The sequence below is a fragment of the Zea mays genome, chromosome 3 (assembly GCF_902167145.1).
Source record: "Zea mays cultivar B73 chromosome 3, Zm-B73-REFERENCE-NAM-5.0, whole genome shotgun sequence".
Lineage (NCBI taxonomy): Eukaryota > Viridiplantae > Streptophyta > Magnoliopsida > Poales > Poaceae > Zea > Zea mays.
Window position 1 is genome coordinate 68213825 of NC_050098.1, and position 23900 is coordinate 68237724.

Genomic DNA, 23900 nt, shown 5'->3' on the forward strand with positions numbered 1-23900 from the left:
GTTTGCCCAGTTGATCATCTCACAGGTGCATAAGTTCATCTACAACTATTCTAAATCGATTGTCCGGAATACCGTAGATTATTCCGGATAGGAGAAGCTTTTTGGAAAAACACCTACGTGCGGACCGTCCCGGCCCTTGCGGCGGACCGTCCGTGGCACCAAGGTGACTCTCGGACAGGAACACTGCAAAAACACAAGTCTACACTACGGACCGTCTGACGGAGAAGCGAGCACCGTCCGAGACCAAGCACGGACCGTCCGGCCTCAGGCGCGGACCGTCCGGTCGATGAAAACCAGAAAAACCCGAAGGTGACAGGTTTGGTAAAATGTAATTTTAGCGTCCTCTCGGACCGTCCGAGCTGCACGACCGGACCGTCCGCGACTGCTTTATCTGACATCTGATGACGCATTTAATGCATAGTAGTCGTTACTGCTGACCGTTGCGATTTCAGTCCTTTATGTATAGGGGCGGACCGTCCGGACCAGGGGCGCGGACCGTCCACGGTCAGCAGAAAGGGGGCAACGGCTAGGAACTGGTTGGGGGCTATAAATACCACCCCAACCACCTCCATTCACAACAACCAAGCACTCCAATCCTTCACATTCAATAGAAGAGCTAGCAATCCATTCAAAGACACAATCAAAGCTTCCAATCTCTCCAAGTTCCACAATTGAGACAAGTGATCATTAGTGATTAGTGACTTGCGAGAGAGAGTGATCTGTGTGTTATTTGTCGCTCTTGTCGCTTTGCTTTTGCAATCGTGCCTTCTTCTTTCTCATTCTTGTTCTCTAAGTGAGTTGTAATCAAAGCAAGAGATACCAAGTGTGTGGTGGTCTTTGTGGGGTCTAGTTGACCCGTTTGATTAAGGAGAAAGCTCACTCGGTCTAAGTGACCGTTTGAGAGAGGGAAAGGGTTGAAAGAGACCCGGTCTTTGTGACCACCTCAACAGGGACTAGGTTCATTGGAACCGAACCTCGGTAAAACAAATCACCGTGTCATCCGCTTTATTTCTTGGTTGATTTTTTCCCTCTCTTTCGGACTCAGATTTAATTCTAACGTTAACCCTGGCTTATAGTGTGTGCTTAAGTTTATAAATTTCAGATTCCGCCTATCCACCCCCCTCTAGGTGACCTTCAAATGGTATCAGAGCCCGATACTTCATTAGAGTCTAACCACTCGAAGTGATGTCGGGAGATCACGCCAAGAGGGAGATCGTGACCGGCGGCGACAAGTCCGCAAGCTCGGGAAGAACTCATTTGAGGGATTTCGGCCACAAGCACAAGGAGGAATCCTCTTCCTCCATCAAGTCACAACGAAGAGGTGACAAGAAGAAGATGAAGAAAGTGGTCTACTACGAGACCGACTCTTCGTCACCCTCCACCTCCGGCTCCGAATCGGTGTCCGTCACTTCTAAGCGCCATGACGCAAGAAGTATAGTAAGATGCCCCTCCGCTATCCTCGCATTTCCAAACACACTCCATTACTTTCCGTCCCATTAGGCAAACCACCGGTTTTTACAGTGAAGATTATTGTATGTGGAGTGATAAAATGAGGCATCATCTAACCTCACTCCATGCTAGCATTTGGGACATTGTTGAGTTTGGAGCGCAGGTACCATCCGTAGGGACGAAGAATATGATTGGGACGAGGTCGCTCAAATCCAGCACTTTGATTCCCAAGCAACCACTATACTCCTCGCCTCTCTATTCCGGACATGAGAAGCTTTTTGGAAAAACAGCTACGCGCGGACCGTCCGGGCCCTTGCGGTGGACGTTCGTGGCACCAAGATGACCCTCGGACAGGAACACAACAAAAACACAAGTCTACACTATGGACCGTGCGACGGAGAAGCGAGCACCGTCCGGCCTCAGGCGCGGACCGACCGGTCGATGAAAACTAGAAAAACTCGAAGGTGACGGGTTCGGTAAAATGTAATTTTGCATCCTCGCGGACCGTCCGGGGTGCATGACCGGACCATCCGCGATTGCTTTATCTGACATCTGACGACGCATTTAATGCATAGTAGCCGTTGATATTGTCGTTACTGCTGACCGTTGCGATTTCAGTCGTTGATGTACAGGGGCGGACCATCCGGACCAGGGGCGCGGACCGTCCGCAGTCGGCAGAAAGGGAGCAACGGCTAGGAAGTGGTTGGGGGCTATAAATACCACCCCAACCACCTCCATTCACAACAACCAAGCACTCCAATCCTTCACATTCAATACAAGAGCTAGCAATCCATTCAAAGACACAATCAAAGCTTCCAATCTCTCCAAGTTCCACAATTGAGACAAGTGATCATTAGTGATTAGTGACTTGCGAGAGAGAGTGATCTATGTGTTATTTGTTGCTCATGTCGCTTGGCGTTTTGCAATCGTGCTTTCTTCTTCCTCATTCTTGTTCTCTAAGTGACTTGTAATCAAACAAGAGACACCAAGTGTGTGGTGGTCCTTGTGGGGTCTAAGTGACCCGGTTGATTAAGAAGAAAGCTCACTCGGTCTAAGTGACCGTTTGAGAGAGGGAAAGGGTTGAAAGAGACCCGGTCTTTGTGACCACCTCAACGGGGACTAGGTTCATTGGAACCGAACCTCAGTAAAACAAATCACCGTGTCATCCGCTTTATTTCATGGTTGATTTGTTTTCCCTCTCTTTCGGACTCGGATTTAATTCTAACGGTAACCCCGGCTTATAGTGTGTGCTTAAGTTTATAAGTTTCAGATTCTGCCTATCCACCCCCCTCTAGGCGACTTTCACTACGTAGTGAAACCTTGTTGACTCACCTTGTTAGTGTTTAAGGGTTTGATTGACCTAAGGCAAAAGGGATCACGACTCATGGGTAAAGTGTGCAACCTCTATAGAGGGTTAGAAACTGTTATATCAGCCATGCTCACTGCTGGGGCAAAGGAGGACTGCCCCCTCGCTCGGGTTATTTATAACAAGAGATAAATCATTACAAAGAAGCGAAGACCCTTAGACAGAGGAGAAGCGAAGGCCCTAAGGCGGAGGGAGGTGTTTAAGGCAGGCAAAGGCTCTACCGGTTGTCGGCGCGGCAAGGAACGGCAAAGGCATCAGGTGACTTCCGAAGACTTGGTGCACAGAACACGTGGGGCCAGTGTCGCTACTCATGCGTTGTTGGCAAAGCAGGCCCGTGTAAAACCACACTAGGCCGCCTGGTCCCACTTGTAAGCTATAGTGTAGCTAGAGTTAATGGTGTATCCATCCGTGTTGTACCTAATCACACTATAATGACCTGTAATGACCCTTGAGAGGAGAATATTCTAGAGATAACATAGGTAATCGGGGGCATAATTGTATTTACCTAGGTGAGATCGCCCCTGGTTACCTATAAATATCCCAGCACTGTACCCTAATGTGGGAGGCTGAAAAACATCGTTGCTCTAATACACTGTGTTGACAAGCATCAAATCACCCCCGTTTCCCTACTGTTTGAATCAGCTTAACCATGTGTCAGCGAGTTCCAACATTTGGCACCCACCATTCGTGCTTCGAAAAACCATTCCTGCGATGGCTCCCAAGAAAGCAACTTTATTAAGAGCAACATTGGGATCCTCTTTGATTAGAGATACTCTAGATACATTTATGATGATGGGTTAATGATGATGGCTATACTTATGGTTTCTGGTATTTTCCCCTCTAATGAGGTGCCTTTTGGGATAACAACTTGGGTCCTATGATAAAAGTTGGCTTCTACTAACAATAAATACTTGACAAACTAAAAGCAACTGCTTTGAACCTAACCCCATATACAGCTAGTCCACTTTAGGCAAATTGGACATTTATTGAGTACGTTGATGTGTGTAATACCAAAAAATGTAAAATGGAAACATAGTTGGACTACATACATGTTTCTACATCTATTTATTATCACATGTGAACAAACACCCCAAAAGCCATTAATTAACTAATGAAACAAAAAAAATAATACATGCATCATGCTAGATTTTATTTGTGTGTGCATTTAATAGCAACAAAAATAATAATAAGACATTGGTATCGACATTGAATTGAGACCCAATCTACAATTCTAGGATTTGAGAAAAGATAAGAAAATACTATACAAATAAAATAAAATATAAATGTAAATGAATTAAAATTCGGATCATATGGTTATGTAAATGTAGAAATTTAACCCGAGTTTGAACTTCACACATATAGATTCAAATTTGAAAAAGAAGAGAAGAGAAAAGAAAAGAAAATATAAAAGAAAAGAAAAAAAATGGGAAAGCTCACCTGGGCCCTAGACCTCAATTCGGCCCACCCGGGGAATCCATCCGCGCAGCTCATCCCATCACTGCGGCGCCGACACGCGGGCCAGCCAGGTCAGTCGCGCGCGTGTTTCCTTCCTCCCCGTTACGCTGACCCGTGGTGCCCGCTCGCCAGTGCTACTCGTGCCCACGAATCGAACCGGTCGTCTCGCTGCGCTCGGGGGCCCACCTATCACCACTTCGTCGCGCGACCGGGACAACGGCGCTCGCAAGATCCACGGCGAGCACCTGCCACATTCCCGTCAATGCCGCCACCAGCTGAACCACCTCTCACGAGCCATATCGCTTTCAGGCGCACCTCTTACCTCCCCTATTCCATTCTCCTGCTCGGGGTCGAGTTCGGGATCGATCCACCGCCGCCGCGCACCATTGCCGAAAAGGGAGAGTCCGTCGCCACACATGCAAACCACACCGGTGTTTGCTGTCGAGCCACGGTGTGTGGCTTTGGAGCATCTGGGACCCTCCACGAAGACACGCGGGACAACGAGAGGCACATGGGGGTACCCCAGGGACAGAAATTCCTCGCCGTCGAAGTAGAGCCACGCATCTCCGTGGTCCGGAGGCGTCACACCGTCAACGCCGGTATGGTCACCTCTATCAAGTTCGTGATGTGCGCCTTTATGTTTTTCTTGAGTTCACGCGCGGGATTGGGCCGTCTGGCCGAAGTCGAGCGAAGTGTCTGGCGATGGACACCGCGCCATGGGGTGGTGACGCCGTGTCTGTGGTCGGGATAAGGAAGAAAGCCTCGGGACCGTTGATCTGTGGATGGATGACCCTGATTAGCGCACGCATACCCCTTTGCTAGGATTCTCCTGGGTCGTCGGATCGGGATCCCGTGGCCCAGGATTGATCTAGGGCGTTTTTAATCAGCATCGTAGATTCCTAAGCTTATGGACATAAATTCATACCGGTTTGCTTCACTCTAGATCTAATCTGGGTTGTTAAATTTTGATCCGACTGCGGGGGAACAACCATACCCCTTCGGCCTGTTCATTTCGCAAAAGAGACCCTAGGCTTGTTAATAATCGACCCGCAGTCCGCGCAGTGGCGCTCTGAGTCTTAGGAAGATTTACACTGAGACTCCTGCCTTTCTCTGAAATCATGCGCGCAGTCCAACAACTAGTAAAAATTGGAGAACTAATTATAGAAAGTAATTTTTAATACAAACATAATGATAGAACTTGTTTAATTCATATAAAATTCATATTAATTCCAAATTGATCCATTCCAGTTCCTATAATTTTGTTTTAATATTTTTTATCACTCAGTAACACTGTTTTAGCATGAAACTCATAATAAAATTTATCTCTTAATTAATCTTGTATCAAATACCTAAAACCTTTAGAAATTCATAACTTAAAATCCATAACTCCAAATTTAATGATTCATGTTCCTATGATCTTATTTTAATATGTAGATTATTAGTGTGCCTATTGTATACATGTTTGGTGTGAGGTTAATTTCCTCTTTATACTATGCTTGTTTGTATTGTGGCGAGTAGAAGAGCTAGTGGCTTAGGATCCCGGTGTTCAGCAGGTAGAAGTTGCTGAGGAGGAGCTTATTGAAGGCAAATTGTGCCCTTGACCACTTTTATTACCCAATAATGTCCTTTATTATCACTTATCAATGCATAGGTTTAATTTTGATGGGACCCAATACGTCACCCTAGACTGGTTATCCTTTTACCTTGTTCATCCCTGAATCATTTGGACAGTTTTGCTATTGCTTTATATGGTTTTGGGTTAATATTACATTATACCCATATTCCAATTATTCTGTTATTTTATTTATGTTCATATCAAGATCATTATTTTTAATTGGAACATGGAGCTTAACTTGAGAAAGACGTGCCACCACAAGGGTGGAATGGGACGCCCTTGGCTGACTAACTAGGAAAGCTACTGGAGGACTACCTTACCCGATAGGGGCAAGGGTAGTAGGGGTGTAGGCGTGTAGGAAGGTTCATGGGTTGATTTTGCTGCGATAGCGGTCAGACGGGGGATTCCTGCATTGCTCTTCCTAGAAACTGTAGCGGGTTTTCTAAAGCTAGTGGAACTGGGTAAAGGCCTTGTAGTGTTGCCCTGCCTCGCTTCCTTGGTAGAGGTCTATGGGAGTCGAGATCCCTTGGCAGATGGGTGACATGACTTGTGGGTACAGGGTACAACCTCTGTAGAGTGTAAAACTGGTATACTAGCCGTGCTCGCGGTCATGAGCAGCTCAGGACTCTCGCATGATTAAACTATAGAATTAAATTCAATTTATCATTTGCATTGCATGAGATTATTTATTAATGTTGTTCTATTCTTATTATGGTTTGGTATTTACTTACATTTAGTAATTGCTAATAAAATTTGACCAACTTATTAAAAGCAATGCTCAGCTTTAACCCCAATTGTTGATCAGCCTTATACATCACATGAACTCCCACCTTTGGTGAGTTTATGCACATTATTCCCCACAACTTGTTGAGTGATGAACATATGTGAGCTCACCCTTGCTGCCTCACAACCCCCCCAGCAGAAGAATAGGAGGCCCAGGAGGAGCCGCACAACGAGGAGTCTGACTTGATCTAGGTGGCGTCTCCCAGTCGACTTTATGGCGCCAAGGATGGACTTTAGTTTGTTTTATATTTATCTTTTATTTTGCAAGACTTCCGCTATGTAATAAATACTTTTATGATATTGTGATATTTATCTTTATACATTTTGTTATTATATGTGTTGTCTTCTTTGGCGCATATTTGAGATGCACCCGACTTTATCTCTTAAATTCGGGTGTGACAGAAGTAGTATCAGAGGAAATATCGCCTGTAGGACGAAACCTAGATAGAAATGGACAAAACCATTACCTACTTACCTTACTCTGATTCTTTCTACACTTATCTTGATCATATCTCACCTTTTGTTGTTATACTATGATTATTCTTATCTTTTCTACTCTAAGATAAGATGGATTTCACACCTTGGAATCCTACATTTATGTCCTTTTTAAGCGATAGGAAACCTAAGACAAAATTAAAACTATTTTCTCTATTTAAAATTGTTGGTTGATTGTTCTGATGATAAATGTCTGATTTGCTTCTTTGATTGATTGAAACATTATAGTTGGGCATCTTACCATGTACCACCATAAGGTAATGTATTAGCTTTAGTAGGTAACAAACTAATCTACTTAGCTAATAAATCCCCCAAAGTAACATGCTTCATAATTACTTGCCTTGTCTACAATTCTTTCTTACCATATATTTCTAACTCAGATGGTCAATACCAGGAAGGGTGGTGGAATTGATCTACCCCCCAATCGACACAATCGGAGGGTACTTAGACAGCAACAACAAGCAGAGATGGATCCTCTAAATCCTCCACCAGCCGGGGCTGATCCAGCAGTTGCAGCTCAGATGCAGATAATGCAACAGATGGCTGATACTACGGCGGATATGCACGCGCAGATGTGGCAGGAACGCCAAGAGATGCGCCAAGAGAGGGAGGAGATGCGCCAGGAGTGAAGGGTGCAACAACAACAAGCACCACTGCCTCCACCACCACCACCAGTTCCACCCTGGGACAAGCATCGAGAGTTCATGAGCCACAAGCCACCGACATTCGCCAGCTCTCTGGATCCTCTACATGCTGATGATTGGCTGATGTCTGTGGAGAAGATGTTGATTATTGCCCAATGCTCTGACCAGGAGAAGGTTCTCTATGCTTCTGGTCGTCTTACTGGTCCTGCTGCTGATTGGTGAGATTCTTACACTGCTGCCCGCGATGCTGCTGATACTATCACATGGGCGGAATTTGCTACTCAGTTCAGAAACTACCATATTCCTGCTAGACTGATGAAGATTAAGAAGAAAGAGTTTCTGTCGCTAAAGCAGGGGAGCATGTTAGTCAGCGAGTACCGCGATAGATTCATTCAGCTCTCAAGATATGCACCAGATGAAGTGGCAGAAGATGAGAGGAAGCTGGAACACTTCATTGAGGGACTCAATGGGCCACTACAGTATGCACTGGTTGCTCATACATTTCCGTCGTTTCAGAGGTTGCTCGACATGGCCCTAGCCATTGAACACAAGCATGTTCAACTGGGGGACCTGAAGTGGAAGGCGATATCCTAGGGTCAGGGGAGCAGAAGCGTTCATCCTCGCTATGTTCCACCCTAGGGTACACCAGTTTGCACTGGAGGAGGCCAGCGTCCAGCCCAGTACACACCTCAGGGGACTCCACCGACACGTCAGGCTGCCCCACTGGCACCCTGGCGAAATCTCAGGACAGAGTGCTGGTACCACATGCTATAAGTGTGGTAAGACGGGACATTATGCTAATGTTTGTCCTTAGAGGATTGCTAATACACTTGAGCAGAACAAGTAGCATACTCTAGGATCTAGCAAGGGATTCACTATTGCTAGGGTTAATCAAGTCAGCGCTGATGCTACTACTGAAGGGGCTGACATCGCACTTGATATGTTTTATATTAATGCAATTCCTGCAACAATATTATTTTATTCTGGTGCTACACATTCATTTATGTCTGCTCGATATGCCAACACAAATGAGTTACCACTGCAAAATATGAAAACACCAATGGTAGTAATTACACCTAAAGGGCCTGTTGAGGCAAATTATATGACACATAGATTGACATTGACAATTATGGGAAGAGAATTCTAGGCTACCCCTATAATATTAGAGGAAAGAAGTATAGATCTGATCCTTGGTATATCATGGTTAAGAAAGGCAAAGGCCGTTATACAATGTGGTAGGGGTACTGTAGAACTCACCAACCCTAAAGGAGAAATATTTGAAGTTGAAATTACAGAAACTACCTCATGGTATTCTTAGTAGATGGGAAGTTTATTGGTGACAACATCCATGTGAATAGGGATTTCCAGATGTCTTTCCAGAGGAGTTACCCGGGATGCCACTGGTGGGGGTCTGCTTCGTGGCCGAAGGTCCTGAAAGAAGAAACACCTTCGGAAGATCAACATGCAAATAACGCCGAAGCTACCTTACAGGGAACTTCGGCATAACAACATGCTTAAGATGAAGGATTGCACCGACTTAAAGATGAAAAGACAGATTGACCCATGATAGTTTGTGTCATGATTGTAATCAATTGTAAAGGGTATAAATGTAATTTCACACAGGTTGCGCCCTGTGCCTATAAATAAATGAACAGTACCCCCATACTGTTCACGCTGACTGGTATTCAGTTGTGCGTCATGCTTGTGCCTTTACCTTCTTTCAACCCGAAGGTACATTTGTAATTCAATATTGTTTCTGCTTTTCATGATAATATAATGAGAATGAATTAACAATGTTATATGCTTGTTTATGTTGACTCTTATATTTCATATGCTTCTCCTTTTATTAACATATATCACAATCTACGAAGGTACGTCCTTCATGACCTTCGTCTGAAGATCATTATATCATAAGGGAAATAATGCTTCGAAAGACGAAGAGCATTAACGTTTAACATTTTATGTTGCCTTGGTCTTAATTCATAGCATTTGAGAACAAGTTCCCAACATTAGCGCCCACCTCTGGTGAACTCACTTCCACTTTTGAGCTGATGACTTCATTCAGCAATCAAGCCGAAGCATCTTCGGCTACGAAGCTGGTGTTTCCGATAAAAGGCGGCTCAGGTTCAGAGTCGGCTAACAAGAAGCAGAAGAAGGAAGCACAGAGAAGGGTGCAACATGTTGGGGTGCAGGGACCCTTCATCAAGTCAAAATGGTCCCACATCCCAATCACCTTCTCCCAGGAGGACCTTCAACTCAAAGATTACCCTCATAATGATGCTATGGTCATATCTTGTGTCATCAAGGGATTTTTGGTCCATAATGTTCTGGTTGATACAGGCAGTGCAGCGGATATCATATTTTCTAAAGCCTTTAGACAGATGCAAGAACCAGAGGATAAGATTCATGATGCTACACATCATCTATGTGGCTTCGGAGGAAGGCAGATTGTAGCACTCGACAAAATCACAATGCCGGTGACCTTCGGTTTTGTTCATAACACAAGGACTGAACAGGTTGTCTTTGACATTGTTGACATGGAGTATCCCTATAATGCAATCATTGGTCACGGAACACTTAATGCTTTCGAAGCGATACTTCATCCAGCATATCTATGCATGAAGATACCTTCGGAACAAGGGCCCATTGCTGTTCATGGAAGTCAGGAAGCTACCAGGAAGACCGAAGGAAACTGGACAGATTCAAAGGCGATTCATAACATAGATGGAGCCGAAGCCTGTGAGCAATATCGATACAAAAGAGAGAAGGCTGCTTCGGCGGATCAGCCGAAGCCTATGCTCCTATGTGAAGACATAGCAGAGCAAAAAGTATTGGTGGGGTCTCAGTTATCCGAAGAGTAGGAAAATAATTTGATAAGATTTCTATTCAACAACAAAGATGTCTTTGCTTGGTCAGCCAATGATCTTTGCGGTGTCAACAGAGATGTCATTGAGCATTCACTCAATGTGGATCCATCTTTCAGGCCAAGAAAACAAAGGCTTCGAAAAATGTCTGATGACAAAGCTGAAGGTGCTCGCAACGAAGTGAAGAGGCTTCTTAGTGTTGGAGTTATCAGAGAGGTCAAGTACCCAGAGTGGCTAGTTAATACTGTTATGGTGAAAAAGGCCAATGGTAAATGGAGAATGTGCATTGATTTTACAGATCTTAACAAGGCTTGTCCAAAGGATGAGTTCCCATTGCCAAGAATAGATTCGCTAGTAGATGCAGCAGCCTCGTCAGAGCTCATGAGTTTGCTAGATTGTTACTCAGGCTATCACCAAATCTGGATGAAGAAGGAAGATGAGCCGAAAACTAGCTTCATAACCACCAGTGGCACATATTTCTATCTTCGGATGCGTGAGGGGCTTAAAAATGGTGGAGGAAGCTTCAGCAGAATGACAGCCAGAGTCCTTCATTCTCAAATAGGCAGGAATGTACTGACTTATGTCGATGACATCATAGTCAAAAGCACGAAGCAAGAAAATCACATTGCTGATTTGAAAAAGACATTTGCCAACTTCAGACAAGCTGGTTTGAAGTTGAATCTAGAAAAATGTGTTTTGGGGGTAAAGAAGGGCAAGTTCCTTGGTTGTCTAGTGTCAACGAAGGGAATTGAAGCTAACCCAAGTAAGATTGAAGCTATCCTTCGTATGGAACTGCCAAGCACAAAGAAAGGAGCTCAACGGCTGGCAGGTAGATTAGCATCATTGAACAGATTTATATCCAAATCAGCAGAAAGAAATCTACCTTTCTTCGAGATACTAAAGTCAGCCGAAGCCTTTCAATGGGGCCCGGCTCAGCAAAAAGCCTTCAAAGTGTTGAAGCAATATTTGATTGATTTAACAACATTAACTCCACCTTCGCCAGGGTCTCCATTGCTCTTATATGTTGCAGCTTCGCATTCTGCAGTAAGTGCCGCACTTGTATAAGAAAAGCTAGACGGCCAAGTCAAAAAGCAAGCTCCAGTGTACTTCATCTCCGAAGTTCTAACTCTATCAAAGAAAAATTATACAAAATTGGAGAAGGTGCTATATGCTGTCTTAATGGCTTCCAGAAAACTTTGGCATTACTTTCAAGCATATCAAATAATTGTTCCTTCGTCACAACCTCTCAAGGACATTATGAGGAATAGATAAGCTACTAGAAGAATTGGGAAATGGGCTACAGAACTCAATGAATTTAACATTGACTATGTACATAGATCCTCAATTCAGTCCCAGGCGTTTGCAGACTTCATCGCTGATTGGACACCAGGGGCTCACGAAGAAGAAATAAACAAAGATGCCGAAGCTTGGACAGTGTTCTGCGATGGTTCTTGGGGAACCTTCGGTGCAGGAGCGGCTGCGGTTCTAGTGGCACCTTCAAAAGTATAAACATGTTATGCAGCCAAGCTTGATTTCAGTTGCACAAATAATATTGCTGAATATGAAGCACTTCTGTTGGGGCTTCGGAAGTTAAGGGCAGTGGGAATAAAAAGGGCCATTCTAAAAACTGATTCTCAAGTTATTTCTAGCCATGTGGACAAAGTAGCAAGGCAAGAGATCCGAAGCTTGAAAGATATCTGGATACAGTTCGAAGGTTAGAGGCTTCTTTCGAAAGTTTTTCTATTAAAAATATCCCAAGAGGTGAAAATGAGAACACAGATTTACTAGCCAAATCGGCAGCCCAGGGGCTCCCCTTACCTTCGGAAGTATTTTTTGAAACAATAAAGGCACCTTCGGTTGAACTCATGAAGAGAGAGCAGTGCTTACTATTTCTCCAGTACATAGTGAAGATTGGAGGACTGAAATTATATCTTTCCTCCAAGGTAATTGTCTTTCAGATGATGAAGCTTATAATAAGAGAATGGAGGCAAGAACAAGACCATATGTGATAATAGAAGGGGAGTTATACAAACATGGAGTCTGTTCTCCACTTCTCAAGTGTTTATCCAGAACCGAAGGTAAAGAGCTGTTGAAGGAAATACATGCAGGTTTGTGTGGATCTCACATTGGGTCTAGGCCTTTGGTAGGGAAGGTCTTCAGACAAGGATTTTATTGATCGAAGGCAGCTTCGGATGCTGCAGATCTGGTTCAAAAGTGCGAAAATTGTCAAAAATGTGCAAGAGACCAGAAACAACCTTCGTCGCTAACTCAATTAATACAGCCAACCTGGCCATTGCAAAGATGGGGCCTGGATTTGTTGGGTCCACTTCCACCAGCACAAGGCAATTTAAGATATGTTGTGGTGGCTGTAGAATATTTTTCCAAGTGGATTGAAGCGAAGCCTTTAGCCACAATAACTTCGGTCACAGTCCAGAAATTCTTCTGGAAAAAAATTGTTTGTCGCTTCGGCGTGCCGAAGGCTACAACTGTGGACAACGGAACACAGTTTGATGCCGAAGCTTTCAAGGAATTTTGTGATCAAGTTGGCACAAAGATTCATTTTGTGTCAGTCAGACATCCAGAGTCAAATGGACTTGTCGAAAGTGTGGGGGACAGATATCCCCCGGGTCCACTAGAAGGATAAAATACCTCACGAAAGGCCCAAGGGCCCCATAATTCGTAAGGTCATCCCCTCGTGGGCCTGGGAGGAACGACCAGTGGAGCGGATTAACACAAGGCCGGGTCGACGCAAGCCCAGACGGCCAAACAAATTCGAGCAGTAATCACAACAGTGACCCGACCTTCCAGCGCAGGAGCCCCGTACAACGGAACCAAGCGAGGATGGGTCTGCTAAATTATAGGAGGATAAACTCAGATGGTTTGCTATTTCTTACGCACACGTTGTTATCATATATGCATGTAATGCCCCTCGGTCGAGTATATAAGGCCTAAGGGGTACCCCTTGAGACAATCACTCATTACTTAGCCATCCACCCTGCTCTCTACGTTTTCCAGCACTAGAGAACTCCCTTGTAACCCATCATATAAAGCACTCTCGCCAGGACGTAGGGTGTTATGCATCTCAAAGCGGCCCGAACCTGTACATCATTGTCCACTGTTTCTCGTGCGCCCAGCACGAACCATCGAGTTACAGTCGGTAACACCGTCCTACTCCTAAAAGCACCTTGAGGGGTAACCCCGGGTGCGCGGTCGGACCCAAAACATCGACAGCAGGCGCGCTAGGTAGGGGTGTGTCATCGATCCAAGCGAGCTCAATGGCCGTCACCTTCCAGCACAAGATCATCCTCCGTCCCGGATCCATGTTCTGCTTCGGAACTATCTCATCTGTAGCAGATGAGAAGGGAACTCTGCATCGCATCGCGGATCCGCCAGAGAGAAAGTTTTCCTCAAAGATCTCCGAGGAAATCGGAGCAAAGCAAGAAAAAGCGAAACCTCCAGTGCTCCGAAAAAAGATCACCTTCAGCAAGCTAGGAGCCGAGGGTCCTTCAGCCCGGAGAACTCCGCTGTCCACCTCTCCGACGGAGGAATGGACACAGATCACAAGGAAAAAGGAAGCAAAGGATCATCAAGCTGGTCTTTCTGTGCCTCCGTCCTCAAAGGTGGCAGCTGCTCCATTCTACCCCGACGTCCTCTTCATCAGGAGAGTGGAATCGCCCCCCATCTCCGACGACAAACCGACCGCACCCGGAGAGGAACCTCCTCTGTGGGAATCCCACCGACGAAGGAACCGACGCCGAAATATCCGGCGACATCACGAGGCCGGAAAGCGGGACCCGGCGCAACCTGTATCGCGAGACGAGGTCTCGGAGATGGGAGAAACTCCGGAAGAACGTGTCTTTAGGGAAAGAAGGAATTCCCGACGACGTGATCGTCGACGGGCTCAAGAACAGGCCGAGGAGGATACAAGGCAACGTCGGGAAAATCCACTCTTCGGGCACAACCTGAACCCCGACTTCGCCCGAGCCATGAACACGCCAAGTGAAGTCGGTGGAGTATTGGCTCGGATAGCTGATGGCCTCCCCCGGACTCTCGACGCCGAGGGCTACCGGCGGCTATTCACTTAAGCAGCCAATCATCTTCTACCCCTCGCTCACCCGCCGAACGATCTGCGACACGCCATCAACAGTCGGCGGGACGCACGGAGCTCCATCAACGCTTCGCGCGAACGACGACATGAGAACGAGATCCGTCGCCGGGAAGAGTACGACCGGGATCACGTCATCCCAGCACGGAGTCAGGCTACCAGGACCGAGTCAGCCACGGCTTCAACTGGTGGCACCACCCGAGGATGGTCGAGGCACCACGACAACCACTCCCCTCCCCGGGACAGACAACATCATCGACGACAGGAGGACACGTGTGGAGTATCGGCACTTACTCCGCGCCTCAGGGCCATTCAATGGCCCCCTAACTTCAAGGTATCCAACGTCGACAAATATGAACCTAAGCAGGATCCGGGAGGTTGGCTGGCCATCTACACCACCGCTGCCCGAGCTGCTGGGGCAACCGAGGACGTAATGACCGCGTACTTGCCTATCGTCCTCGGGCAAGACGCGCTGCAATGGCTGCGACACCTACCCCGACACTGCATCGATGACTGGGGCGACTTTAGTCGATGCTTCACCGCCAACTTTTAGTCTCTCTCCGACAAACCGGCGCAACCATGGGACCTCAAATCTATCAAGCGCCGAGGGGACGAAACTCTTCGGTCGTACCTCAAAAGATTCCAGACCATGAGAAATCGTATCCCCGAGGTCGCGGAGGCAGCAGTGATCGAGGACTTCTACAGGGGATCCAATGACTCGGCCTTCGTCTGAACCATACTATAGAAGGCGCCGACCACCTCCGAGCAGCTGTTCCGGGAAGCCGATCTCTACATCACCGCCGACGAACGAGCTCAGGACCTCTTCGGGGGAGCGAAGCCTGCGCCAGCGGCACCGCAACGTGACACGAACCAGCAACCTGACAAGCGCTGGGAGAAGAGGCCTCGAGAAGAGGTCCACGCCGCCGGACCGCCCGCCTCTCGCGCCCGAGGAGGACCTCGAGGAGGCGAACGCACGCTGGACGACATCCTCGACGCCCAGTGTCCGTACCACAAGGACATGCGCCACACCCTCCGGAACTGGAGGGACTTCAAGCATTCCGTCGGGCACGGTCGACCCTTCCAACCTCTACCTCCTCCCCCGCCGCGAGGAGGGCCAGGAGAACCGCGACAGCCCCAGCAGCAGGAGGAGGGAGGAGGTGGAGCCTTCCCGCACGTTGGCAGAGAAGTCAACGTCATTTTCGGCGGACACGGGTCATGTAACACCCTGAATTTTAGGGTATAAAATTTCTTTTCTAATATCCACCAAATTCAGGTGTTACCCTCTTCTTCACTTGCTTTCCTTCTCTCTTTGTTGTTTCTAAATAATGCATATTAATTCTATTATATATATATATATATATATATATGAGTTTTTGGCGTAATAAAATAAAATCCTCGAGAAACTTCGATTGTTGCATTCATTTTGTTGCATAGCGTTTATGAGTGCAAAGGTAATTCAAACTATATCGAATTATCTTGATCTTGTTTCCGGAATTTGTTTTCGGGAACCTTCGAAACGTTTCTTCGAGTACTAAAATATGAATTTTAGTTTTTCTAATCTTAAATAAAGTAGCTAAAATTCAGTATTTGTGAAAACTACAAAACCTTGGAAAGTCGATAATATATATAAATGATTCCTCTCGTCAAGCCCGTTCTAGATCTCGTGTACTTTTTGTGGGATCATTAAAATGTCTTTCCTCGCAAACGTCGTGCTGCTCGTGTTTGTCGTCGTCGTGTTCGCAACCGCCTCGTTCGCTCGGTCGCGACGCATTCTGCGACAATTTGGGCAACCATTCCCGCGCTCGTTTTTTATATAAACCCACCTCACTGTCGCATAACCTCTCGTCTTCCCTCTGATCCAGATCGCGCTGGAGCAGACACCCGGCGGTTACTAGGCATCGGTGAGTCCCCTCCATCTCCTTCCTCCCCTACTCCTCGCCCGTCCGTTCTTGGCGATCGGCAGCGACCGTCCCTGTGCGACCAGCAGCCCGCCCCAGCGCGGCACGGCCAGCCGACGAGGCCTCGGCCAGCCATGCCCGCGACCCCAGCCCCTGCTCCCTCAGCGCGTCTGACCCCCTCTGCCTTGCCCCCTTCCGCGAGCCCAGCACTCGAGGCTGTCACGGCCAGCCCCGGCGGCCAGCGCCCCGACGAGCTCCACTCCCGGCCAGACCTGGCGCTCCCTGCCCAGCCCGCCTCTCTCACGCATCCCTGCGCGCGAGTTCCTGGAGGTTCGCCCCGGCTCGCGCGGTGGCCCGGCGGCCAGCCTCGGACAGCCCCTGTGTGGCGTCCAGGGCCTGGTTGAAGCCCCTCCCCATCTCTGCTCTTTCTTTTCGCAGGCTCGACTCCTTTTCCCTCTGTCGTCGGCTGGCAGCAATGGCGCTCGGCGTGGCGGCCAACAACCCCGGTGAACGGCCAGCGGCTCCGCGTCTAGCTGCTCCTGTCCTCCCTCGGTCGAGCCCTATGGCCGATCCCCTCTCCTTCCTTCTCCCCATGCTGTTCTCTGTTCTTTTCCCTAAGATTGAAGAAGACAGAGAAAGAGTGGTTGTGCGGTTCATGCTAAGGAGATGAGAAGAAACCAGCCGTGCAGTTGGAATTTGGGAAGAAGCTAGCCACATGAGATCCCACCTCTCTAGATCCTATGTGGTTGTTTTCCATGTGGTCATTCGTGTGACTTCGGCTCGACCAATAGAATCGCGCCACGTAGTCTAAATTCGAGAGATGCTATTTATTCATTATAATTTGCGTCGTAAATCTGTCGTGACTCGTTTCAGTCACCTTAACTCCGTAACAGCATCAATTTCGTATTAGTAACATTATTTTGGTATGTCACAGATTTGAAGTAATTAATTATTTGTCCATTCGATAGTGGTTAAGGAACGACTTTTCAATTAAAACTAATTTATAGTTCTAACTTGCGCTTTACAAATACTCGTTAATTTGATTAATGCTAACTCAAATATTTTACATTAATATTCGCTTAGTGTATGTGTGTCACGTATTTTATGTATGTCGCGCATGCTATTCCGCGCGCAATGGCGTGTTGGGTCGAGCGTGCTGGTTTGCGCGCATCTCCACACGTTGTCTTCGCGTGTCGCGCGTGCGGATCGTGCACGTCGCACCGTGTTGTCCGCGCGTTGAGTCACGTATGTCGCGCGGCGTCTGCGCGTGATAATAAATTATTTTTGCTTATCTATACTACTTATTAAGACTCTAAGGGGTAGGCTGCCCCATTCCTGGTTCTGCCATTCCCATTCCCATCTTCGCTTTCGTCATTCCCATATCTCTTAGTTCGTCGCTCCTCCCTCACGGAACACTCGCGCAACCTCTACTCCCATCCCCGTCGTGGTTCTCCTCTCCCAACACGTTAGCAACCGCTCCCTCCCTCCGCCGCCGCACGTATCGTCCCCCTCGCCCTGGGCCTCCCCGAAGACATCGAAGACCTTCACGCGGTCCTGCTTCCTAGCGCCTTAGCCCGTGCTCGGCTCCCGCCATCGCCACCTCTCCTTTCCCTTCTCCTAGGGTTCCTCCGCATTTGCCCTCCCCCGCACCATACCCCCGTCGGAGAGAGAGATGATGGCGTCCGCGAGGCCCGGGGAGAGGGCGACCAGCTTCGTCGTCGCGTGCAGCCTCCTCAGCCGCTTCGTCCGCCAGAACGACGTCGCGCCCTCCCAGCTAGGCCTCGGGATCAAAGGTGAGCTGCGGAATCAGGCGGCGGCGCCGGCCAGGCCTGCCCTGTTGTCTGTTGAGATCGGGATCCTTCTGGGTGCGCGGGGGTGGGGGTCGGTCCAGTTTCGATTCCTGTGGGGGACTGTTCGTTCTGGTGCGAGATCTGGGCGGGCCCTTTGTTATATCTGGTTTGGAAACGACGTTTTCGGCCTCCGAATTCGCACTCCCTTATCTGTCTCTCTCTCTCTTTTTTCCTTCTCAGGCGAGGTCGAGCAGCAAAGGACGCCGGCGACAATTAACTTGCTCCCCGGAGCGGACGGCGAGGAGACCGAGAGGAGGAAGGAGACCATGGAGCTTTTCCCGCAGAGCGCCGGGTTCGGTGTCAAGGATCCCACTGCTGCCCCTAGGTGCGTACTGCTGCTTCACATCATGTAAATCCCATTTCGGTTTTGGTTTGTGCAACGCTTCCTATGCCACCGTCTCCCACTTCGGCCCTGGTTCCCCAAGCAAGCAAGATGCCATGGCGGCCGCCAAGCTGAGGGAGCAGCTCAACGCCCTCCTCTCCTCCATGATCACCTCGGTGAGTCTAGCCTCTTTTCTATTTCCCGTGTTGATTGGTTGAATTGGGATGACGATTTTAGTGAAACTGTTTTTTAATTTTGGTGTCTGTGTATATGTCGTGGTTGTCGTGTAGGGTCTGGTGTATGAATAGACAATAGTTCCAGCAGTTGAAGACGTTGTAGGAAGACAGGGGCATGCCGGGCTTTATCGCCAATGTCGTCACCCTCTTTTGTGACTGGATCATTTCTGACCTCGCCTCCCTGCTGTACACCGTCTTCATCCCTGACTAGCATTTCTGTTATTGCTGTTGCAGGCAATTCCTACCTTGTACCCTATGTAGACAGACAAGATCAATTTGACTTGATCTTGCCCCCCTCTGGGATTTGCCTTGCTTGCAGGGAGCATCTTATCACGGACTTCGATAAGGTGGACCCTTACGTGCATCAACTCAAAGGGAGTAGCGCTAGGTGATCACCCCACGTCTGAAATTAACCAAAGTATTTGTGCACTTTCCTTTTTTGTGATGCGGATTTCATCCCTCAGCTCGGTGCTAGCCGTTGGTGTGCGACTGTATGTTCCTAGATGTAGACCAGTAGACTTGCACATTGACGACTCTGTGTACCATGTATTATGCCTTGTGCCTAGATGAGTAGAAGTGATGTTTATGCATAGCATTTGTACTATTGATGTTGTCATAGGCTAATGGCTAGGAGGATCATACAACTGTTCAACATTTCTCACTAGATTTCTGAATGTTCTTGGCACTTTCCATGTCACTATTCTCATTGTGGTTTTGTAATCTCATGATGAACACGTCTAAGACTCGAGCTGCTGTCGTCGTAGGTCGTGTTCTCAGATAACTAGACTGCTTTTACTCCGGAAGATCAACCATGTAGGGCTGGTGCATATGGGCTAAACTTATTAGTAACAGAGGTGATTCAGAGGTGTTTGAATGCACTAGAGCTAATAGTTAGTGGCTAAAATTAGTTGAGACATCCAAACACCCTAGCTAATAGTTCAACTATTAACTATTTTTGGTAAATTAGTTAATAGTTAGTTAGTTATTTGTTAGCTAGCTAAATCCACTAACAATTTTTTAGCTAACTAACTATTAGTTATAGTGCATTCAAACACCCCCTCAATCTTGCCCTGCTGTTCACATGCCTTCTCATTCATTTTTTTTGGTGACCTGTCCTATTCTAAAGCATTATCTAATCCTTGCTTAGCCATCTGATATTTTCTCTGATGGAAATAAATCACTACATTTATGGCTTATGTATTCCTAATAAATGAAGCATAGGATAGCATCTCTAGAATTGTCCACCGGTACAACGGTGCAAATGTTGATATTCTCGTGACCAATCTATACTACTCTATTAAGTATGTAGTGTCAGCGTCCACACATGCAATGCCCTCGCCTGCCCCCGCCCGCGTCGTGCCCCCGCCTCGCTTTTGTCACCTTCTCCGCCCCCACGCCGCTGCTCTGCCTCCGCCTGGCCTCTCCCAGGTCAGTCCTCCTCCTGAAGCCCGCGCCGCCTGCGCCGAAGTTCTTTGATCTAGACGGCGGGGGTGTTTGGGTCCGCCTCACCAATGTCGGCGCAGTTGTCACCTCGTCTCCACCTCCGAACGAAGTGAAGAAACATGGCCAACATAATGGCTCCAATAGCAAAAAACATGTGCATCCTCTTGGTAATACTGGTGCATCCTCAACCCCATCAAGTCATCCTCAGCCGAGACCACATTTTTGTAGCTTTCTTGTTTTATCATCCTCATTTTTATGAGGGGTTGTATTTTTACTGGAGAAATTGATTGGATGTACTTATGGGTTGTGCGTTGAGGAAGTATTATTGTTAAGAAAAGGCTGATGAAGTTACCTATTTTCAGAAGCAAGCGTTGAGCTGAAGGAGAAGGAAAGCACAAAGTCTATACCAGACTTGTAGCAACAGGAAACACACCCAAAGTCTTGAGTTCATTATTGAGCTAATTCTTAAGTACAACTCTAGGTATATAGCTAACTTAGTTTTCAGATCAAAGAAGTCTAACTTAATTTTAGCTTCTCACATTATTGAGTTCATTCAGGTAGAGAGGAAGTGGGAGATGGATGAAGCAATAATCCGAAGTGGGCTTTCTGAACTGAAGAACCCAAAGGATCCCCTCTAAAATTGAATAACCCAAAGGACCCCCTTCTAAATTATGGACAACAACATACTGCAATTAATAGTGAGAGTTGTTATGCTTCGCTTGTCCTTTTATCTGGCTAGATACTAACTACTGCTATTTTTAATATTTCAGTGAGATGCAATGTACCAAAAGCCAAGAGTACGCAGCAGAGCATGCCTAATGGTGGACATGGATACATTGTGAAATGGACGGAGTATGTTATAAGGTTATTAGATAATTAATTTTAACTCGTTTGGTCGATGTGAAGTAAAATTTGTTTGATATATTTTCATACCTGTTCGAGAGATACCGATAGGAATCCTTGTGTTGCATTGCATTGGTGGAGAAGCAGGGAATTTTATAGTCAACACATGAATTATATGGTATACACACACATGTTAATGCATTATTGTAATGATCAACTTCATTTCTTTTACAAACTTTAAGCTCTCATGACAATTCTTCAGACTCTGTTGATAGTTCTTTAGAAAAAGAACACATACGCACTATGAATTATTGGTGGAGAAGCAGAGAAGTTTTGAGTCGACACATGGTTTCCTTGTTATATAGACATCAATGCATTACTGTAATTATCTCTTTTACAAAATCAAGCTCTTCTGATAGTTCTCCAGGAAAAAAACATATGCACATGGGCCTGATTGGATTGGTGCTAAGATGATCAATAAGAATTTGCTAGCTTATAGAACAAGGAGCTTAAAATATACGTCCAAATATCAGGACCTTCTATAAAAAATTGAGCTTCAATTTCTGCATCAATGATTAGAATTGTGCATAATCACATTCCTTCTTTTATTTTCCTTTATTTTCAGAATCCATGATGATGAAAGCAAAGTAACATTAGCTCCTGCTACTAATGACTATGTTACTTCTGTGGCAAATAGAAATGTAGAGAATCTTGATACTGTACAACATTCTTAAGTCACTAGAGCCAATTTTCTGAATGTCAAGAGAAATACTAAATACAATCTATCACCAACCCCCTTAATATCCAACTTCAAATGCAGCACTGCAACTTCACATAGTTATCTACAGGTCCATAATTTAATTTAACTGATTGACCTAGCACTACAAGTTTCAGCTCAAGTATTTGGATCATTTGGCTCAAGTGACCAGAGGTTGCACGTCATTTATACTGTTAAGAGTGATGTGTACAGTTTTGAAGAGGTAATGTTAGAGCTATTGACAAGGCTAATGAAACTGCGCTCACCAGGTTCCTATCATCCCTCATGGACTACAACCCCACGGTATGGTGCCGTCGCTTCCCTCTCGCCTTTTCTACTTTCTGTGAGAGACTTATCCTGGATTCCCTGATGCTTTGTTTGGTGGTGAGAAAGATTCCTGATGAGCTGGTGGAGCACTACCTTGGCCACCGCAGCGGGTTTCACTGCCCCGACCTTCGTTTGTGAGTGCTTGGCCTTTTTCCAATCTCTCTTCTTGGTGGATAGTAGTAAGCTGAGACATGATCAGTGCCATGGATTAAAGTTAGAAACATAAATTGTTTGTTTTCTCTCTCACATAATATAATTTCATGTTTTACAGAACGAGACTGGTTGTTGTAACTACCCAAGAGTTCCTATCAGACATTTTTAGGGGGTGCATTTGCATCCCCACAGAGAATGTAGTTTGGCCCCTGATTAGAAAAACATATATGCACATTTCTATAGTTCTGGTAAGCATCATTTCCATTTTTATCGAAAATTAGAAGTACAACTAGCAGTGTGCTTACTCATACATACTCCCTCTGTCACACAATATATGGAATTCTAGGATTAAGATGTTTTATTATATTTTCTCTCTTAATATTGCTCTCTTTTATAAGACTAGAAACAAATGATAATTGATAGATTACGAAACAGAGTGAGAAGAGTCTGATGGTAGCACTAAATATTTTTTGTTGTTACTTGATCTCTTTCTCCGCCCTCCAATGTGAGTTCATCTCCTTCCTGCTACTCCATTGCCTCTTCTATAATTACGATGTTAGTGTTCTTTCCTGTGTGTGGCTGGATTGTCACAGTTGTACAGCTTCCCGAGCCGCCATGCCAACTTCATGGAGGAATTTGTGTGGGCAGCTGGTTATACTGATTTTCATGCAATGATGGAGATCCCAAATTGAATGGATGTGAAGGGTTTTCCACAAGTGTTTCATTGTCACAAGTATGGACATCCTTCCAGTGTTCATATGCTTGCTTCACTGCTGCACGTGCTTCGGCCTGAAAATAGGCAAACAGCAAACATGTAAAAACACATGGTCCAGGTCAGAAAAGGTGGGCATATAAGGAAAATGGATGAACTTGTTTAAAGAAAACCTGGAAAGCGATGCAACATGGTTACCTTCTCCTTTTCAGTAAAGTCATCAACAAAAACATATTTATCAGATATTAACCCTCTTACTTCTCCAACTACATTGAATACAACACCAGCTTTGTTTAGACCATCAGGATAGTAGTGATGCACTTTGTCAGTTAGAACACATGTTTTTGCATGTTCCACACTGGCCTCCCACATCTTTGTTGACATGCCACTACCTAATATCTGCACAATTTGGACATAAAGCAGGGTTAGTAATACACATGGATACTTATATTTATTCTTGGACATTTTTGTATGTGATATCTTTTTGTTCAAGCAGTTTTTTGTGCTTTATAATTTCAAAGTGTGCAAGAGTGTCCAGAATGTCTTCACATGGCCTCACTTTATGAGATACTACTGCTTTTAT

At 46.2% G+C, this 23900-nt stretch overlaps 2 protein-coding genes and 1 pseudogene across 2 annotated transcripts; 2 read left to right on the top strand and 1 right to left on the bottom strand.

Annotated features, from left to right (window-relative positions):
- The first annotated feature begins 18346 nt into the window (after positions 1 to 18346).
- LOC103650174 (protein TIFY 10b) lies at positions 18347 to 18892 on the top strand. The gene is made up of 2 exons (XM_008675814.2): positions 18347 to 18467; positions 18705 to 18892. The coding sequence occupies exons 1-2, from the start codon at positions 18347 to 18349 to the stop codon at positions 18875 to 18877; spliced, it is 294 nt and encodes a 97-aa protein (XP_008674036.1). The 3' UTR covers positions 18878 to 18892.
- A 12-nt stretch (positions 18893 to 18904) lies between these two features.
- Positions 18905 to 19499, top strand: LOC109945154 (histidine-containing phosphotransfer protein 2-like; annotated as a pseudogene).
- A 3730-nt stretch (positions 19500 to 23229) lies between these two features.
- Positions 23230 to 23712, bottom strand: LOC109945018 (calmodulin-binding protein 60 D). Its single transcript, XM_020550795.1, has 2 exons — positions 23516 to 23712; positions 23230 to 23394 (listed from the first exon to the last, which is right to left on the bottom strand). Exons 1-2 carry the CDS (start codon positions 23699 to 23701, stop codon positions 23230 to 23232), a joined length of 351 nt encoding a protein of 116 aa, XP_020406384.1. The 5' UTR covers positions 23702 to 23712.
- Between the last annotated feature and the right edge of the window lie 188 nt (positions 23713 to 23900).

What these genes read in the sequence shown, in the direction of transcription:
- LOC103650174 (XM_008675814.2), top strand. Translation starts at nt 18,347, where the DNA reads ATGATGGCGTCCGCGAGGCCCGGGGAGAGGGCGACCAGCTTCGTCGTC. An exon ending in GCTAGGCCTCGGGATCAAAG is followed by an intron (nt 18,468 to 18,704) that starts GTGAGCTGCGGA and finishes TTTCCTTCTCAG; the next exon opens with GCGAGGTCGAGCAGCAAAGG.
- LOC109945018 (XM_020550795.1), bottom strand. Translation starts at nt 23,701, where the DNA reads ATGTCAACAAAGATGTGGGAGGCCAGTGTGGAACATGCAAAAACATGT. An exon ending in ACTTTACTGAAAAGGAGAAG is followed by an intron (nt 23,395 to 23,515) that starts GTAACCATGTTG and finishes GCCTATTTTCAG; the next exon opens with GCCGAAGCACGTGCAGCAGT.